At 35.1% G+C, this 16,532-nt stretch overlaps 1 protein-coding gene across 3 annotated transcripts in view; it reads left to right on the top strand.

The window, feature by feature from the left end:
* The window catches only part of KCNT2 (potassium sodium-activated channel subfamily T member 2), a 129,360-nt gene that overhangs the window by 33,222 nt on the left and 79,606 nt on the right, over positions 1 to 16,532 (top strand). For all 3 annotated transcript variants that reach the window (XM_086842827.1, XM_086842824.1, XM_086842823.1), the window contains exons 4-10: positions 736 to 835; positions 4,163 to 4,219; positions 4,909 to 4,957; positions 6,219 to 6,278; positions 9,494 to 9,568; positions 10,069 to 10,152; positions 10,725 to 10,819. In XM_086842827.1, the coding sequence (XP_086698953.1) occupies positions 736 to 835; positions 4,163 to 4,219; positions 4,909 to 4,957; positions 6,219 to 6,278; positions 9,494 to 9,568; positions 10,069 to 10,152; positions 10,725 to 10,819 (520 nt within the window). The remainder of the gene's footprint in view (positions 1 to 735; positions 836 to 4,162; positions 4,220 to 4,908; positions 4,958 to 6,218; positions 6,279 to 9,493; positions 9,569 to 10,068; positions 10,153 to 10,724; positions 10,820 to 16,532) is intronic.

Here is a 16,532-nt window from a genome sequence, read left to right as displayed (position 1 = left end):
TGTGGAAAATAGTGTAATATTTTGAAATAGTATTTGTGACGTATCTATTCAGTTAGAGTATCTCAATATTTACATGGTCTATAGAACAAGTTGTTGATTCAGTTCAATTGTGCATTTTAGACTGAACATCAGACTTTTAGATGTCCTGAATGCATAGTTATTCAACTTCAGCATTAAATTACTCCAGTTTAATATTTTATAAGTTGGGATAGAGTTAATTTATTCTGTGTGCAAAGTTATTGTATGAAGACTTCTTTAGATTTAAATCTTTAATCTTTAATATTATATAATATAATATGATATTATTTATATTATATACAAGAAATAAATAATATAATCTAATAATATAACATTTAATATATAATATTTAAATGCTTGCTACTGCATATCCCCTGCCTATGGTTGAAAATTCATCTTTTCACATTGCTGTATCCTGTATCTCAAAAAGAATTGCGTAGTTCTGGTTCCGCTCCCAAGAAAGTGAACTTTTCAAACTACCAAAGACTCAAAGAATGGCAGCAGTAAGGATTAACAGCATAGAATAGCTTTTGAACAAGTGACTGCATAGTTCTTTAAATTTAAACAGGCTGAGTCTTAACACGGACTATTTATATAGACATTTGCTTTTTACTACAGGACCGTTCTAGTTCCTTTTAGTTTTACCTTGAAGGTTGGTGAAACTTTAAAACCTCTGAACTTATTTCAGTATTTTATTTTCTTTTGTTTTCAATCTAGGTCTGAGAATACGATTATTCAATTTCTCCCTCAAACTACTAAGCTGTTTCCTATACATAGTTCGTGTGCTTCTGGACGATCCTACACAAGGACTTGGATGGTAATGTTTGGGGCTTTTTTTTCTCATTACTGCTCTCAAAGCATTATTTAAATTATATTAAATAAATAAATAATGAATACATGAAGGATTTGTTTTATGTCTTCCAGATATTTTGAAAGAATTACAAAGCTGGTCTTACATTGTGAATGGAAATAAGAACTAAAATAACAATATTATTTATTCCCTTTCCCATTAAAATAATCCTGTCTCTCTCTTTAGATACTTTGCATCATGTTATTATGCAAACATATATTTTAAATGTATTATTAGATAACATTTCTATGTAAAATTGCAAATATCTGATTCCCAGTTTATGCAACACTTATTTTCAGATTTTTCTTAAATAATATTACTTAAAACCCCAGATCCCAGAAATGGACAGACAAACACATGCAACTGAGCTTTCATGGAGATGATATTGATAATAATTTTCTAGCCTTCTTCTTTTTCTAAACACTTCTGAAGAGTAATACCAAAAGTACATTCTATACTTACAATGATTTATGGATATAATGCATGATTTAGCACACCCTGAATTGCCAATATGGTATTCTATGTGACCGTTTTTTTAAAATGTGTTACACAATTAATCACCAAATGTAGCAAAAAATTATAATTTATTTAATCCTGCACTTCTGTTGTATTTGTATCCTGAGAATATTAAATCTCCTCAATTTTTAATGCTAATAAGCATCACATTTTATTAATGTACTTCCTTTTAACTTGATTTGATTCTTTTGTCCTTAAGTGCTGAAAGAAACAAAGCACATGAGAAAATACTAAGCTTAGGATGATAGAACCAGCAGTCTTCATGCAACATTAGGCAAGGGACAGACTTTGATATCTAATTTTAATATTTGGATATCAGTTGAATCTAGTAAGGGTAACACCAAAAAAATGCTAGTGCATAGTGCATAGGATTACAAGAATGAAATCCAAAGCAAAGAGAGGTAAAGAATAATTGCTTTATTCAGCAGTGCATGAGAGGATATGTGAATAGGAAGTACAGAAGATGGATTTGAGATTTTTTTTGGTCAAAATTTATCATGAGAAATTGTAACATCTGAAAAAGGGCTGTGGAGAAATTTCCCTGAAAAAGAAGACCCATGAAAAACTACTTTTGACTCTACATATGCCTTAGAATGTCTCTTCAGTAAGAGGCGACAAGCAATAAAGTTTTGGAGACGAGGAAATCCATCTGTTATAAATTGCCTACCACAATCTAGTTGGTCAATCAATAAGGCAATTTATTAATTCATTAATAAGGGACGAGCAAGTAGTGCTGGGGACAGAGGGAGTCTCTGCTCCACCAACATGCCCACTTTACCCCTGGTCACTGGCTCTTTCATAGGCAGTTTCTTGTTGGGCTGTGTCAAGCCTTCTGTGCTGGGGTAGAAGTCCAGGCAAGCCTGAACATGTTGGCTATCTCCCAAGCAGCAGTGGCTGGAAGCCCCCCACCAGTTCTGGACAAAGATCCAACATGTGGCCAGCTTGTACTCTAAGCAAGCAGGTAACAGCAGTAACAAGTTTTCACATGTTCACACAAGCCCGCTGTCTCTTTATACATGAAGAGTGGGTACAATTCATAATTAAAGCAATTACATACATGGCAAAAATACATAACAGCAAAAGCTACCAATTCACAGCAAAGGGATTTAAACAAAAATAATGAAATCATTGTATTTTGTCTCATGTCCATGCTTTACTTTAAGATTAGTATTCTTGATTATACTGATCCCATGCTGTGTTTCCATAATGACACGGATCACTATGTAACATCTCACACATCCTTAGAAATTTAGGTGTATTAGCGACTCAGGGACTTAACATTTTCCATCTAATCATGGTTTCTGGTATGCTGCATTTCTTTCTTTATGAGACCTCTGGTCAGCCCAGATGACTATATTGTGCTGCATGGTTCTGTCTGGGTGTGCAGGACAGGTTTGAATATCAGACCTTGTGCCAAATATACTTTTGTATTTATATGCAAAGATGCATATTCATATACATCTGCAGACTGCCGAATGCTTCACACCTTTCCTGCCATGTTCTTCAATCAAAGTGTTGTACAATTCACCAGAGAGTGTATTTATGTTTTCTATACATGTTATTCCCTTACATGGTGTTGTGGTACATCTAAGAGAGTAGTTGGTGTTTTCTATCTCTGAACAACATTTATCTGCCTGAGAAGATTCAGGTAAGTCCTTCTGCTGGCTCACTAAGGCATCTTATAAGCTGTTCCAGACAAACAAATGGCACCCCATTAATGCCCTAGATATCCTAAGGGCTTGATACCAAAATTCATGCTTGAATGCATTCTTAAAGATGTGGTGATATGAAAGAAAAAATAAATTCTAGGTACTGTGTCACAGCCCAATGAAAGAAACTACTTGGCGTGCTGAGAGCGTGGCCATAGAAAATGTTTTCATCTGGTTGGTTTTAAAGTAACAAATCTGTGAGGAGGTCTTTTAATCAGATTTATTTACTGTTTTTCAGAAATGCCTGCACAAGTTGGTGTCTTTCATTTACTCCTTCAGGCACAGCAGGTGTACAGGAAAGAGCTTAAGACATAAAGCATCCCTATTAATGGGTACAATTTAGCACTGTCCCACTCATAGTTGGTACAAATATAGTTGTTGCTAATTTGTGGGCTGCAGATCCCTTTATTTTCTGCTGACCATACTTGCCAAGGGTGAGCAAGGATATTTGTCATCATTTACAGATTATATATTCCCACATCCTTATATGACCATTTAAAAGGAAGATTTGTGCCAGCAATTAAAGGCAAGATAACATCATGTGTATAATGGCCAGTATTTTTACCTGGGTATCATCAATTTTGTACTTGAAATACTGCTGCATGCATCTCCAGCCCTCCTCACATCCTCAGAAGAGGTTATCAAGTGTAGTTTGCTGCAGTCTTTTCTGTTGAGAATGTGCTCTTTGTATCACAGCCTATCCATGGTATAAGATTTCTAGGGTCTCTTGATCTTCAGTATATATTGTGTACTTAGTTCAGCTTTACAAAGTCGTTTCAGTTGTCTTGTTTTTAAATTTGAAAAGAAATCTTTAAAAAAATGTAACCTGGAATGGTTCATAGTCCTTTATCTACAGATATGGAACACATACAGCAGTACTTTCTCAAAATAACTTTACTTTAAAAAATGTCTCTATTGATTGTCTTTGGTTTCAAATATTGCATGCATTTCATAGAACACTTAATGATGTAATTAATATCCCTTTCCTCCCATATGTTTTTATGACTGTGTTCCTATACACATTTGATAATGAAAATGGACTTTTCATGGATGGTATGGCAACTATCAGTAAGGAATTAAATCGGAGTTGTTCCAATCAAAACTACACACCTGGAACAATTGATTGGTGAGTTCTAAGTTAAAACAGCAAACCAAAAGTCCACAGAATGGTGGGAAGGGAACACAGGAAGACAAATCCATTTCCATCTGGAATTGTGGCCTTTTAACATATAGTAGGGATGTTTCTATAAATCTCTAGCCATTACTTACATTTCTGAATGTTAAAACTGCATTTAATATTTTAATTCTTTCTCTTGATTGCAAAGTGAACTGCTGGACTGGATGCTGGTGTGGGATCTGGGTTTCAACAATGCTGATACCTTGCAGAAAAAAAATGGATGCCCTTAATTAAGAAAACCGATTCTGAGTAGCAGTAAATAATTAAGAGGAAATTATTGTGCCATTGAGAGCGTATTCTCTCATATTCTAGTGGTGCTGTATCAAGTGTCTATTAGCATTGATAGGATTCTTCCAAGCTATGACAGCCCCTAAGGCTTAGATACCATTTATATCATTATACAGATAGCAAAATATTCACAAAAAAGGGTTGCCAGTTTCCCACAAGAACCTAATGATTTGCTGAAATATAAGACATGTCAATATTCAGTAGATAACTACTAATTTGAAGTTTTCATTACTGAGATTTTTTTTTCAGTAAGTCTAATTTCCATACACATGTACAACTATTTTTTTTTTTTTGTTTGAAACACCAGATTATGATTAATTTCATATTTATTTCCTTACTGTAATGAACAGGTCTCCCATTATTTGGGTGAATCGAAGCTTACCATTATGGGGATTACAGGTAATAAGTAAATGACCAGTTCAATTATTTCCATGTAACAACTGGAGATGATAGTGATTTACAGAATTGTAGCAGTGTTTAAGGATACTTGGAAATGTTGATGTCGGCAAGGAAATCTTGAACATCAAGTACAGCAAAAGCATAAAGATCAGCTGATCTGTACTGATTCTCTCTGTGAAATATGTTTTTTTACTAGAAAAAACTTACTATTTAAGCTTCCAGATGGGTTATACCATTATATTCTCTCACCGTGATTGTTGCAATGCCAATACAATGATTGTACCTCTACATAATACACAATTTTCTAAGAAGCCCTTGAAAATACCTTTAGAATATGCACAGTTTGAATAATTTTTGATCTAGCATCCAGATTACTTTATTAAATTTAATTTAAAAATACTGAGATATTTATTTGCCTGTGGATACAGACCTTTTCTAATATGTCTATTTTGTAAGTGTAGGAATTTATTTGAAAATAAAGCCCGAGTTTATCTAAAACTAATAATTATGTAGAGAAGCTGATATATTTTGATTTCCTATTTTAATAATTTTGTATATTTTAATAACTTCCCAAGTCATAGCATCTTTTTTACTTCTAGATAAAGACACTGTGCTCCCTCCAGAGTTTTCAGCTGTAGGGAGCATTAATTTAAAACTTAAAATCCTGAGGCTTGACTTCAGGCTCTAGCCTGATAGAGTCCATCTTGATGGAATATTCCCATGATACACATTAAAATACAAATACTTTCTATGAGAAGAACTTAAGTAAATTCTTAATATCTATGAAGATTTAAGTATTTTTTTTACAATTTTGGTATTTGACTATTTAAATATTTTAAACTATTTAATACATATACTAACCACATATAATCTAATTGGAGGCTGGGAAATTGAGCTCAGCTGCATTTAAAACTTAAAACCAGTAATTATTAATCTGTATTATTTTTGCTGCTTTCAACTTCCTGCATTATGCACAGTAAGAAAAACATTTGCTTTTCCTCACATTCATAGCATCTTTACAAAAAAGTTAAGAGCTGACTGACTTTCCTTATTTACAGCTTCCTTCTCTCTCATGTGGGAAGATTTTGGTACTGTTTAGGAATAAATGAAACTCAGAAAAATAACAATATCTAAGCTTCAAACAAAATGCTTGTAGCTGAGAAAAAGCTGTTTTATATAATCTTTTATTTTCATTGTAATGTTAATATCTATTCTCTAGAACCTGGTGTTAATACAGATTTTTTTTTTCACTTCACTTAAGGTGTCTGTGGCAGTAATAAGTCTCTTTGAAACTCTGTTGCTAAGTTATCTAAGCTACAAGGTAAGTACTATTTGTTACTTTTAGGCAGAAGTAATTAAAAATTAATGACAGAAATGTTTCAATATAAAGTTTATGTATCTGTGCCCATGCTGGCATACAAGCAGGGAGCTTAGAAAAACACATTTTTTGAGGGTGGTATAATGTCACACAGGCAGCCCTGTTTCCCAAATTTATGAGCAAACTCTAATATCTAAAAAGTGGAAGTTGGCAGTTAAATGCACATTATTTTCCATTGTCCATTGGCACATTGTAATTTGAAAACACATTCTCAAAAATGACCTTGATTTTTTGACACTGATTTTTCACTTGTGCAGTTTTATTTGTCTGTCCATAACATATTGGACACAATTGTCATTGATGTCAAAACTGTAGCTACTCAATAGATATAATTCAAATTTAGCCCTCTAAAACTGTGCACAGAAAAACTAGGCCAAGACGGTACTTTAAAAAAAAATTTTAAAAAAATAGGATAGCTACATACTTGTGTTATCCATCTGTGTGATACTGTTGGAATGTCTTTTCAAAATGTTTTGCAATAATTTGATGTGCGTACAATGTATTTTTGTATTTGCATTCTCCTTTAAGAGTTATTTTTTTTCTAATATATTTATTCAGTTTTCTTCATTCCATTTTGTTCTGCCCTATCTCTGCATTTTTAGTGTCTTTAGCAGAAAAATAATAAAAGCATTTGAAATAATTTACCAAAGAAAATACGAAAATATTTGGTTTCTAAAGCTGCAAATATCTTGGGGGATAATTTTTTAGTTGTTGTTTTGTTATATTTTGTATTACTGACATTCGGTAGTTATCAGAGCCAGTGCTGAATTTAGAGACTTGTATTTCAATGTGCATATTGAGTGATTATGGCATATATATTTTCCTTAGTGCCTAATAATGCTAAGAGGCTTGCAATTGTCTGCTGTCTAAAAATTATTCTTAATCCTTGGAGCATATATTATTTAAGGGTCGGAGGTTAGAAGTGCAAATCAATAATTGGCCAAAATAGTCCAAAATTTATATACTGGTGGAAAAACAGCAAAGGGCAATCACAGTTCATGTGTTTATTGGGCAGCATTTTAACCTCATCCATTCTGCTTGTGATTTGGATCAGTTTCAGTGGGTACAAAAGATGAATTCTTGGCAAATCAGCTTCTTAATGAGAAGTTACTCATTAGTGTGTGATGGATGGAAAGCTCTGCCCTGATTTGCTGCATATACCTGTCAGAGAACTTGAGGCAATTTTGTGATTCCACTCCCCATAAAAGTAAGAATTAAAAGACTAATCTAAGGAACAACAAAATTTGTCAATCACATCAATCCACTTGATGGAAGCACGTCCTCCCCTCTGGTCCTGTTTTCCTAGTTTTACACCATTCTCTTGAAGCCAAGAATGGTGTTATTTCACCCACTGTAAGGCTTTTCTGCACAACCAAGGTGAACAAAGGTGCCTTGGTTCATGTAAGTCTGTGACAGATTGCTTGTTTTATGGAAACATTTTCAAAACTTTCACAATTTAGGGAACAGACTTTTACAAGTCAGAGAATTAGCAAGCAAGAAAACAATGAAAAGATGATTGTGTTTGCATTGGAGTACACATTGCTGAGATTTCACAAATAACCTGTAAAATTAATAAAGCAGTCATTTGAGAGAATACTCCAAAAGATTGACCTTTCTGATACCTGGTTTATGACATATGAGAAATGATTCAACATGCAGAATAACGAGGTCAGAGTAGCATATCATGCTACTATTGCAGTGAATTTGAAATTTTTATAGCTTTGAAATGGAGAGGAAAGCAGAGGATGTAGGTAGCACTGTGTTGTGATGCTGATCACTTGGATCCAGGAATGGAAGGTTTACAATCTGCATTGTCACAACCTAAAGTATTACATGAGGGTTTGTCCTTGGCCAGAATTCTGAAAGATGTCTACATCAAAAATCTCCATTGTCAAAACTTGCCACAGACATCTGGCAATCTTGCATATGCCTTGTGCTCAGACACTCTCAGGGCTTTGAGCAGTACCATACATTCTCACTGCAAAAGGCAGTTTTACAGAACTCATTATGCATTTCCATGTGGAAGCCAGAATCCTACAGCTGCATACATCCCTAATTACTTGGAGCCCATCCATACCTTGTGCATTTTGCCTGCATAAGTAAATTATATGACATTCCTTTTATATAATGCAGAGGAGCAAACTCCTGTCGTTAAAAGTGAGGAAATTGTGAAATCACAAAATGGTTAAGTTTGAAAAATCAGATTTGATTTTGATTTTACTCTTCATACAAAATCCCCTCAGTTTACAGCCTTGTAATTTCACTTGTATGTCTGACTCCCACCAATTGCAATTACATGGAAGATAATCCTTGTCCCTGAGGTATAGTGCTTCCAGATGTGAAGAGTTAAAAATGGAGAAAAAATTTCAGTGGCTGTATCAGGTGGTTATTTTTCATGGAGGGTGAACATGTAATTGCAGCTGAAAATACTCTACTGCAAATTCTTGTTATACAGCCATGGTATGTGCTGCACTATTATTGCATTACCTGTGATGGAGTCCTGATGCACAGGAAAGTATAAAATAGTAAAAATAGTAAAGCTGTAATTCACTGCAGTTCAACTATCTTCCTTTTTTAATATGTGGATTTTCATCTCAACATTTAATCATTCACAGTTACTGCACAGATTTGGAAAACAAAATTAGAATTATCCCCATCCTGTTGCTATTAGTAAGCAAATTAGAAGATCAATACCACTTCACTGAAATATGTGGGAAGACCTCTCTTTTCATGGAAGCAAGATCAAGTTCCAAAAAGCCTTGAAGTGTTCTGAAGTGTTGGTGGCAGAAATAGAGAACTTGATATTGTAGTTCTAATTCGAATATTAAACACTCAATTTCTTCCTTACTTCCCTCTCCAAAACAGTTGGGAAAGAAAAAATACAAAGTAAAGATAAAAGGCAAAGGATGAAAGGAAGGAGATTAAAAAGTATATATCTTTTACTTGGGAAGTACATTGTGATAAACTGTAGGAAAAAGGATCCAGAGTGATCTATATTCACATTTGTCACGTGTTTAAATCTGAGATGAATGGTGTTCCTGTATTTCAGGTAAGGAATAGACTCCCTGTGTTACATTGGGATATCACATGTATTCCTCATCAGAACTGTTTGTAAGCTGACTGTGACATTGTGCGTTTTATTTTCCTTTTCTTTGAAGGGAAATATCTGGGAGCAAATTCTGAGAATACCCTTTCTTCTGGAAATAATTAATGCTGTCCCTTTCATCATCACGGTAAATGTATTTGACTTAATACATTTGCACATTGCAGTTTTATAGCTGCACAAATACTCTTACTTTTTTAAAGTAAATTTTATTCTTATGTGGATGATGAGTTTGTGCCTATTGGAACAGAAATTTGCCAACAATAAGAGGATAGTTTGCTACTGGAGTGAAGCCATACAGGTAACTTTCCACTTCCTCTTCTATGGGCACAAACAAAACCAAAACCCTCTAACTCCAGCTACAGCACAATGAATAAAACAAACAAGCTGGTTATAAAAATGTAAGAATCATTCGTGTTTTCAGTGAAAATTGTCTGTGTTCCTGTTTTATCTAATTATCTTGCATGTGGTTAATCACTAAGGAAGACAAAATGTTATTTAAAGCCAAACCTCACGCTAGAAACACATTAATAGTAAGTATTTTTCCCATGTGTTTCATTGCTGCTTGAATAGTGAAGCTCTATTCCTCTTTAGAAAAGCTGCTAATGAATTTGTTAATTTTTCTTTCAGATTTTCTGGCCAGTCCTAAGAAACCTGTTTATTCCTGTATTTTTAAATTGCTGGCTGGCAAAGCATGCTTTAGAAAATATGATTGTAAGTATGCAAAGGAAATAAATATTCTAGAGTTGTATTTTTTTAGTAAATTGTCTTTAGTGGGATTTTGGCAGTACAGTCCAACCCTAATAGGGAGCTAACCAGATGTGTATTTAGGTTATACAAATGGTCAAGCATTACTAAACTGCTTTCTGCATCAAAATTAGAAAAAAGACATGAAATGAAATCTCAATTAGTATAAATTGTTACTGTGCCAATAAAGGAAATGGCAGTGGATGGTTCTTTTTCTACTCTGCCATTCATACACAATTGCAGAGAACTCAACTGCAAGGCCATAATTGGGCATTGCAGCCTGTAATTTGTAAGCTAGACATGAGCAGACCTCAAGGCAGCTTGCAATAGGATCAGAATTGTGCTGGGATGAACAAAGAACTACTTAAATAATCACAGAATCACAGCTGGTGCTTCTGCACCTTCTATGTTATCAGCAAACTTGTAAGTGCATTTGAGTGACTGCATTGCTATCAGGATATTGCATAATTCTTCTACAGAATCAGATCCTGACTTACCGCTCCAAATCCAAAAATAACACCTATTTTCCATTAATACAGAATGATCTTCACCGAGCCATCCAACGCACACAGTCCGCAATGTTTAACCAAGTTCTCATTTTAATATCTACCTTATTATGTCTCATCTTCACTTGGTAAGTGGGCAAATCCCATTGTTTTTATTATACACGTTGGCTTCTGTTTCTCTCCTATGTGGTGACAGAACAGGCCTGGTGGAAACCACCAAGTGAAATAAGGGTGAAACACTTCAGTGAAAGTGTTAACTAGCACCTGTACTGCTGGGTCTGGAAGTACTGGGTTTGGAAACAGAATGTGCATGCATGGTAAAAGGAATCCTTTTTACTCTAAGGAAGGAAATAGAGATGATGCAAAAACACAGGATAAAGCAGGGGGAACTTTACGTATGTAGTAAGTGTGGAACCTCAGCAGAGAAGTCACTCACATATGAAGAGTATCAACAGAAGTATGTTGACCCACACCAAGACTCTTGACACCTTCTTCTGACTGCTGGGATAAAAAAGAATGTGCAATATTTCAGCCTTAACACTTTGACCGAGTCATGTTCACCTAAGGATTACAGTGGATAGCTGTTAATAATACAGATTACAGATAGTGTAGAATGTATTAGAGTACTGATGGTTACTGGATGGTAGGTTCAAACAACCAAAATGTATTACTCTGAAGAATGTTTTGCTACAAGACCTGAAAAACTTAACATTCACAGGAATTACCTCTCGATTGCTCCATGTTTATATTGTGCCAGAGTGATATTTGGTGTTTGCCAGGGCTGGAGGCGGATAAAGGAGACTACATGATTATTCTGGCTATACAGTAGCTCTGTAGCTTAACATACAGATTTTTCTCATTAGTAGTGCCTGAGAATTGAGACTCATACTCAGGAGGAATACAGAACCATGAACAGTGTGATACAAGTTGGTGTAAAAGAGGACAGTGAAGAGAGAAAATGGTTCTGTGTGGAAAGGCTAAATCACCTGTATTTGTTTTGCCAGACAAGATGCCTTTAGGTCAGCACATTGATAAAATTTGGTGTGTCATTTTGGAGACAGTAATTAGATTTTCTCTTACTTTATTTCTCTAGCTTGCTTTTCTGATAGTCACTGTTATGTGCTGGCTAATCCTTTTGGTAGTAAGTGTAACGTAGCACACTGCTTTTTAGAAGAGGAGTTTGCTCTAGCTGGTGGCTAAATGAATGGTCCAATTTTACCCTTGTCTTAGGGCCACACACCTGCTTACTGATAAATGCTGCCTGTTCCAGACAGTAATGAATTTTTGTGATATTTAATCTCCGATTGAACATTATGTAATTTTATATGCATAAGGATTTGGACATTTTTAATTTTGCTTTTTAGCTTTTACAATACAAGGTGTTATTGAATAAATATCCCTTCACCTTTTTTTACCTACCTACTTCAGCATTTTACTGAAATGCTGCACAAATTATGTATCTTGCTCACCATCAGGCATTGTGACAACTGACAATAAAACATGCAGGAAGTGGCAAGCTCACCTGTAATTATGGCTGGGCTCAACAGCTGCAGATACTACTTCATTATAGTTCATTATTTACTGACCTAGAACTGACCCTGCTAGACTTGAAAATAAGCTAAATAAGATGAAGACACACAGTAGTATTTCCCAGTAACTAAGGAAACAAAGCACTTTTTGGCTGAGAATAGTAGTTCAAACATCTGCAGCTTCTTTAGGACTGGAGTTATGTTCAAGTGATTGTTGACTCATGTCTGTGTGAACACACATAATGGCATTTTTACACAGTTTTTCTTTATACTACTAATTATATATTAAAAATACCCCCTAAGAAATCTCTGTAAACAGTCCAAAACAAGTAACTGTCTTTGATTATGTTACATCTATGGCAAATTCGAGAGAGTGTTTAATTTTCATTTAGAGTTTATATGAGTTTCTTCCCCTTGAAGGAGGACCCAAGTCCATTGCTGGAATCTGTCCACTTATAGGTGCCTTTCACCATACTGATCTTTCATGTTTTCTGCAAAGGCAAGCAGTACCCAGGTCAGTACCCCCAAACACATATGGGAGCCAGGACTCGAACAACATGCAAACCTTTTCAGTCATCACCAGTCTTCATAAGCATGTTTTGGTTCCATTTAGAAACACTGCCCTGCTCCATGTAGTACCATGGCTTCAGTAAAGCAAAATTACTAAGCCTGGATTAGTAGCTTGAGTACAGTGCCTTCAGTTGCAGAGCAGTTTCCCCTAGAGGATGGAGGAAATGCTCATGGTGTGCTTTTGGCACCACTGGTACCTGCCCTCATCAAGCCTCCCAGCTGATACTCAGGCCCTTTGTGGATTCAGTCGAAACCCCACAGCACCCTTAGCTCCAGGCTTGTGCCATCTGTTGCAAGAGCAACATCAGCACTTGTGAAGCCAATATAGCTTTAAAACACAGGGTTTTCTGTTCAAAGTCACTTTTTTTTGGCAGACACATAGACAGAGATGGAATGGAGCTTTTTATGGGAATGACATGATTTTTTTAAGGAGTCCAAGATGGTATGAGGCCCAGAAAGATTCCTTATTGGCTTTGCTCCTGTCTGCATAAAAAAAGTATTTTCAAAATAACTTTACCATAACTAGCAGGAAACCCACAGAAAATGAATTTTACCTTATAATCTGTACTATCTGCATAATCTGTAAAGCCATCATTTACATCTCCCTATCAAAATCTTATACATGGTGGGTTACACAGGTAGGCATATTCCATCTTATATCTTACAACTCAGGTGGAAGTTTTCCAATGAAAAGTGAAAAAATGAATTATCTGAGGTTACAATTGATTGGCTAATCTTGGAGTTTTTAGATGTCATTATTCAGGCTGTCCTTTGCACTCAGAGTATAGTAGAAAAAGGCTCCTTCTGTGTTCTTGTATGCAGCTGACAATTTTCAATGTTATTACAGAACAAACAGTAAACACAACAAAATTTATGCTCTACTCCACTCTTTCACCTTTGGTGATAATTGTTTACAGATCTGGGAATGGAACTCATTTGCATATCAGTAAATCTGTAAGACCATTTTCACATATCTATAATTTATAGATTACATACAAGGATTTTTTTTTCTCCTTTTTTTCTGATTTCAAAGACAGATTAGGCTGTCCAATGATTTTTTTTTCTTTCTTTCTTTAAACATCTCAGTGTCCTTGTAACCAGAGCAATTTTACATCTACTAAAACATAACAGACAATATAACAGACTGTTCAGCAGTTACTGTTGAGAGTTCTAGCAAGATTTACAGACCTAGTCATATTATGTGTTGTGTCATTAAGCCAATGGATGTTTGCACTTGTTTGTCAAATAGAATACTAATTATTTCTGTAAACTGTACAAGAAGACAAATAATGGTGAATGAGTAGTTCATGCATCTTTCTGTGACACAGTGAATCATCTATTAAAAGTTATTTTGAATTTTATAGCCGTGTTAGTCATATATCACCAGTGTAGAATGATTAGCTTGTGAAGCTTTGTGGCTGCAAAGTCTTTGAGATGGGCAGTTAATTTTTTTATACTCAAACATGCGCAAACTTTGCTTACGCTTGCACGGAAAGCTCACTGAGGTCAATCTTAACATTTTTTACACTTCAGTGCTTTCAGCATCAGAAAATAAGGACAATTCCACACATTTAACTTACAGAACACCTGTAGAATGCCAGTACTGTAGCCTCAATGGCAATTACTCACAGTTCTCACCCAGAGGAAGCACTAGGGGTAAGTTGCTTGAAAGGATGAAGACAAACCCCAACAATGATCTAGACAAATCCCAGCAATGATCTAGTCCAAGCAAGACAAGTCAAGACCTTATGATTTGAAACAATGTGTCAGAGAAAAAACCCCATGCAACTAAGAAAGGATTAATCACAGAAAATTTGAGAGAGAAAAAGATATCTCGGTGCTACAGTTCCCTTTATCATCAATAAATAGATATAAATACCTCAGAAGGTGATCTGAAGGGAACTAAATCACCCCATGGAGGTCTCGACTTAGCCTTTCTGTTTTGATTTTGACAGGAGCCTAAAATGGCAGTTTTCAAGAAAGATGCCTAGCCTTAAGGAGGATGAAAAGTGTTGGTGGATTATGTAATGTAAAATAAAATGTGGATTTTTGGATCTGCAGTTCTTTCTGTGGTGTTATGTTGTACAGCAGTCTTGGTGTTCAGGACCAGTCTCAGTTTGATTTAGAGAGATTTTCTGCATATTAGGACAACACAAGATAAGACTGTGCTTCTGTCTTTTAGAATCTAATTATTCTAAAGTAGTAAAGTATGTGATGTTTCAGGAGCTAACAGAATAAACAAGAGTTGTAGAATTTAAATCCCAGAATATTATACAACAATAATTGAAAGTTCTAAGTAACTGTAAAAAATACAAAATTAAGTATTCAGCTGTTAGAAGAATCCCACAAAGCACTAAACTAACAGCAGCTTCCTTCTCTGAAACAAATCAGATCTGTCAGGAGCCTGCTTGTTTCAAACATGGGATCTCTGTTTTCTGTTTTGAAGTATTCCTGTGCAGCACTCTCCAAACATCCACAAGTAGATCTAGAAGTAGGCCAGTAGCACATGCAGTACCTTCCACACCCATTGTACCAACTCTTACCATCCCCTTGTCCTGCTCCTCAATTCCTGGAACCAGGACAGCATGGATGGGTACTTTCTCTGTGCATGTGTGAAATGAAACTGAGGTTGAGTTCAGACACTGCTTTAACGCTTCCTTAGTTGAGGGGATGATGAAAAAGCTGTGCAGCTCCTGGGAGGTCAACAGCAAAACATCTCCTAAAATACCCACTTGTTATTTGTGAGCAAATAATTTACAAATTCAACTAGAGTGCATGTGAAGTACTGTCTTCTGGGAAAAACTGCATGAACTCAAGGTCAACATTCTTGTGAGCTTTGATAGGAGAAACATACTGAACACAGAGTTTATCTTTCTTAGGTACAGAAATTTCTGAGGAAGCTTTGCTGAAATCTGCTTTATAAAACACATATGAAAACACTGTTGCAAAAAATAGTTGCCAATTTAGATTATGTAAATGAAACAACTTCAGGTAAAACTCCTAGTTTCTTTTGGAATACAAATTTATGTGATAGACATACTTCTTGCACCTTTGCTACCACTGGGATCCATTTGCATACATGCCTATGATTAGTACTTAAATGGACAAGGCTTTTCAAAAGGCGAACAAATATAATGGAAAATTACCTTGAAAAAAATGTAATAAAACCCTCAATTGTTTCTTTGATTAATGCCTTTTCATATTTTTATGCAACTATTGTATTGTGACAACACAGAAATATTACCATATATAATTTTCTCTGTTGATAGCTTGGTACTTGTAATAATGCACTTTAAAAATATTTTTGCATATTTAAGTTCAAGAGTTCAGATCTGAAAAAAGCATGTGGATGATTAGTGCTGCTGAGGAGTGTTGCTTAAAGATTGTAGTATGCTGGTTAGTTGTTTATGAAAGGCAGATCAGAAATCATGTATTATAGGGAGAGCAGAAGTATTGAAGCTCAATCAGAAGTCTTTTTGGCTACCCATCAAAGACAGTTTCCATGGAAACCTAGAAAATTAAACAGTGATTTTCATGCTATTTTAGTTATTAATTTGGTAGTGACATAATATTTCCTTTGTTAATCTTTTTACATAGTTATTTCTAAAATAACTAGGTCAGCATCTTTCCTATGGCTCATGAAGGGAATTCTCTGTGCCACTGATGTAAAGGAATATTTAAAACTAGACACAGACACCAGTAAAATTAATAACAATTTGAATAGTCTATTTGCTGTAGCCTG

This window comes from Cyanistes caeruleus, chromosome 9 (genome assembly GCF_971803275.1).
Source record: "Cyanistes caeruleus chromosome 9, bCyaCae1.hap1.1, whole genome shotgun sequence".
In the NCBI taxonomy this organism is placed as follows: Eukaryota; Metazoa; Chordata; class Aves; order Passeriformes; family Paridae; genus Cyanistes; species Cyanistes caeruleus.
The sequence above is the reverse complement of the archived record's forward strand: the minus strand, read 5'-3'. Positions and strand labels throughout refer to the sequence as shown.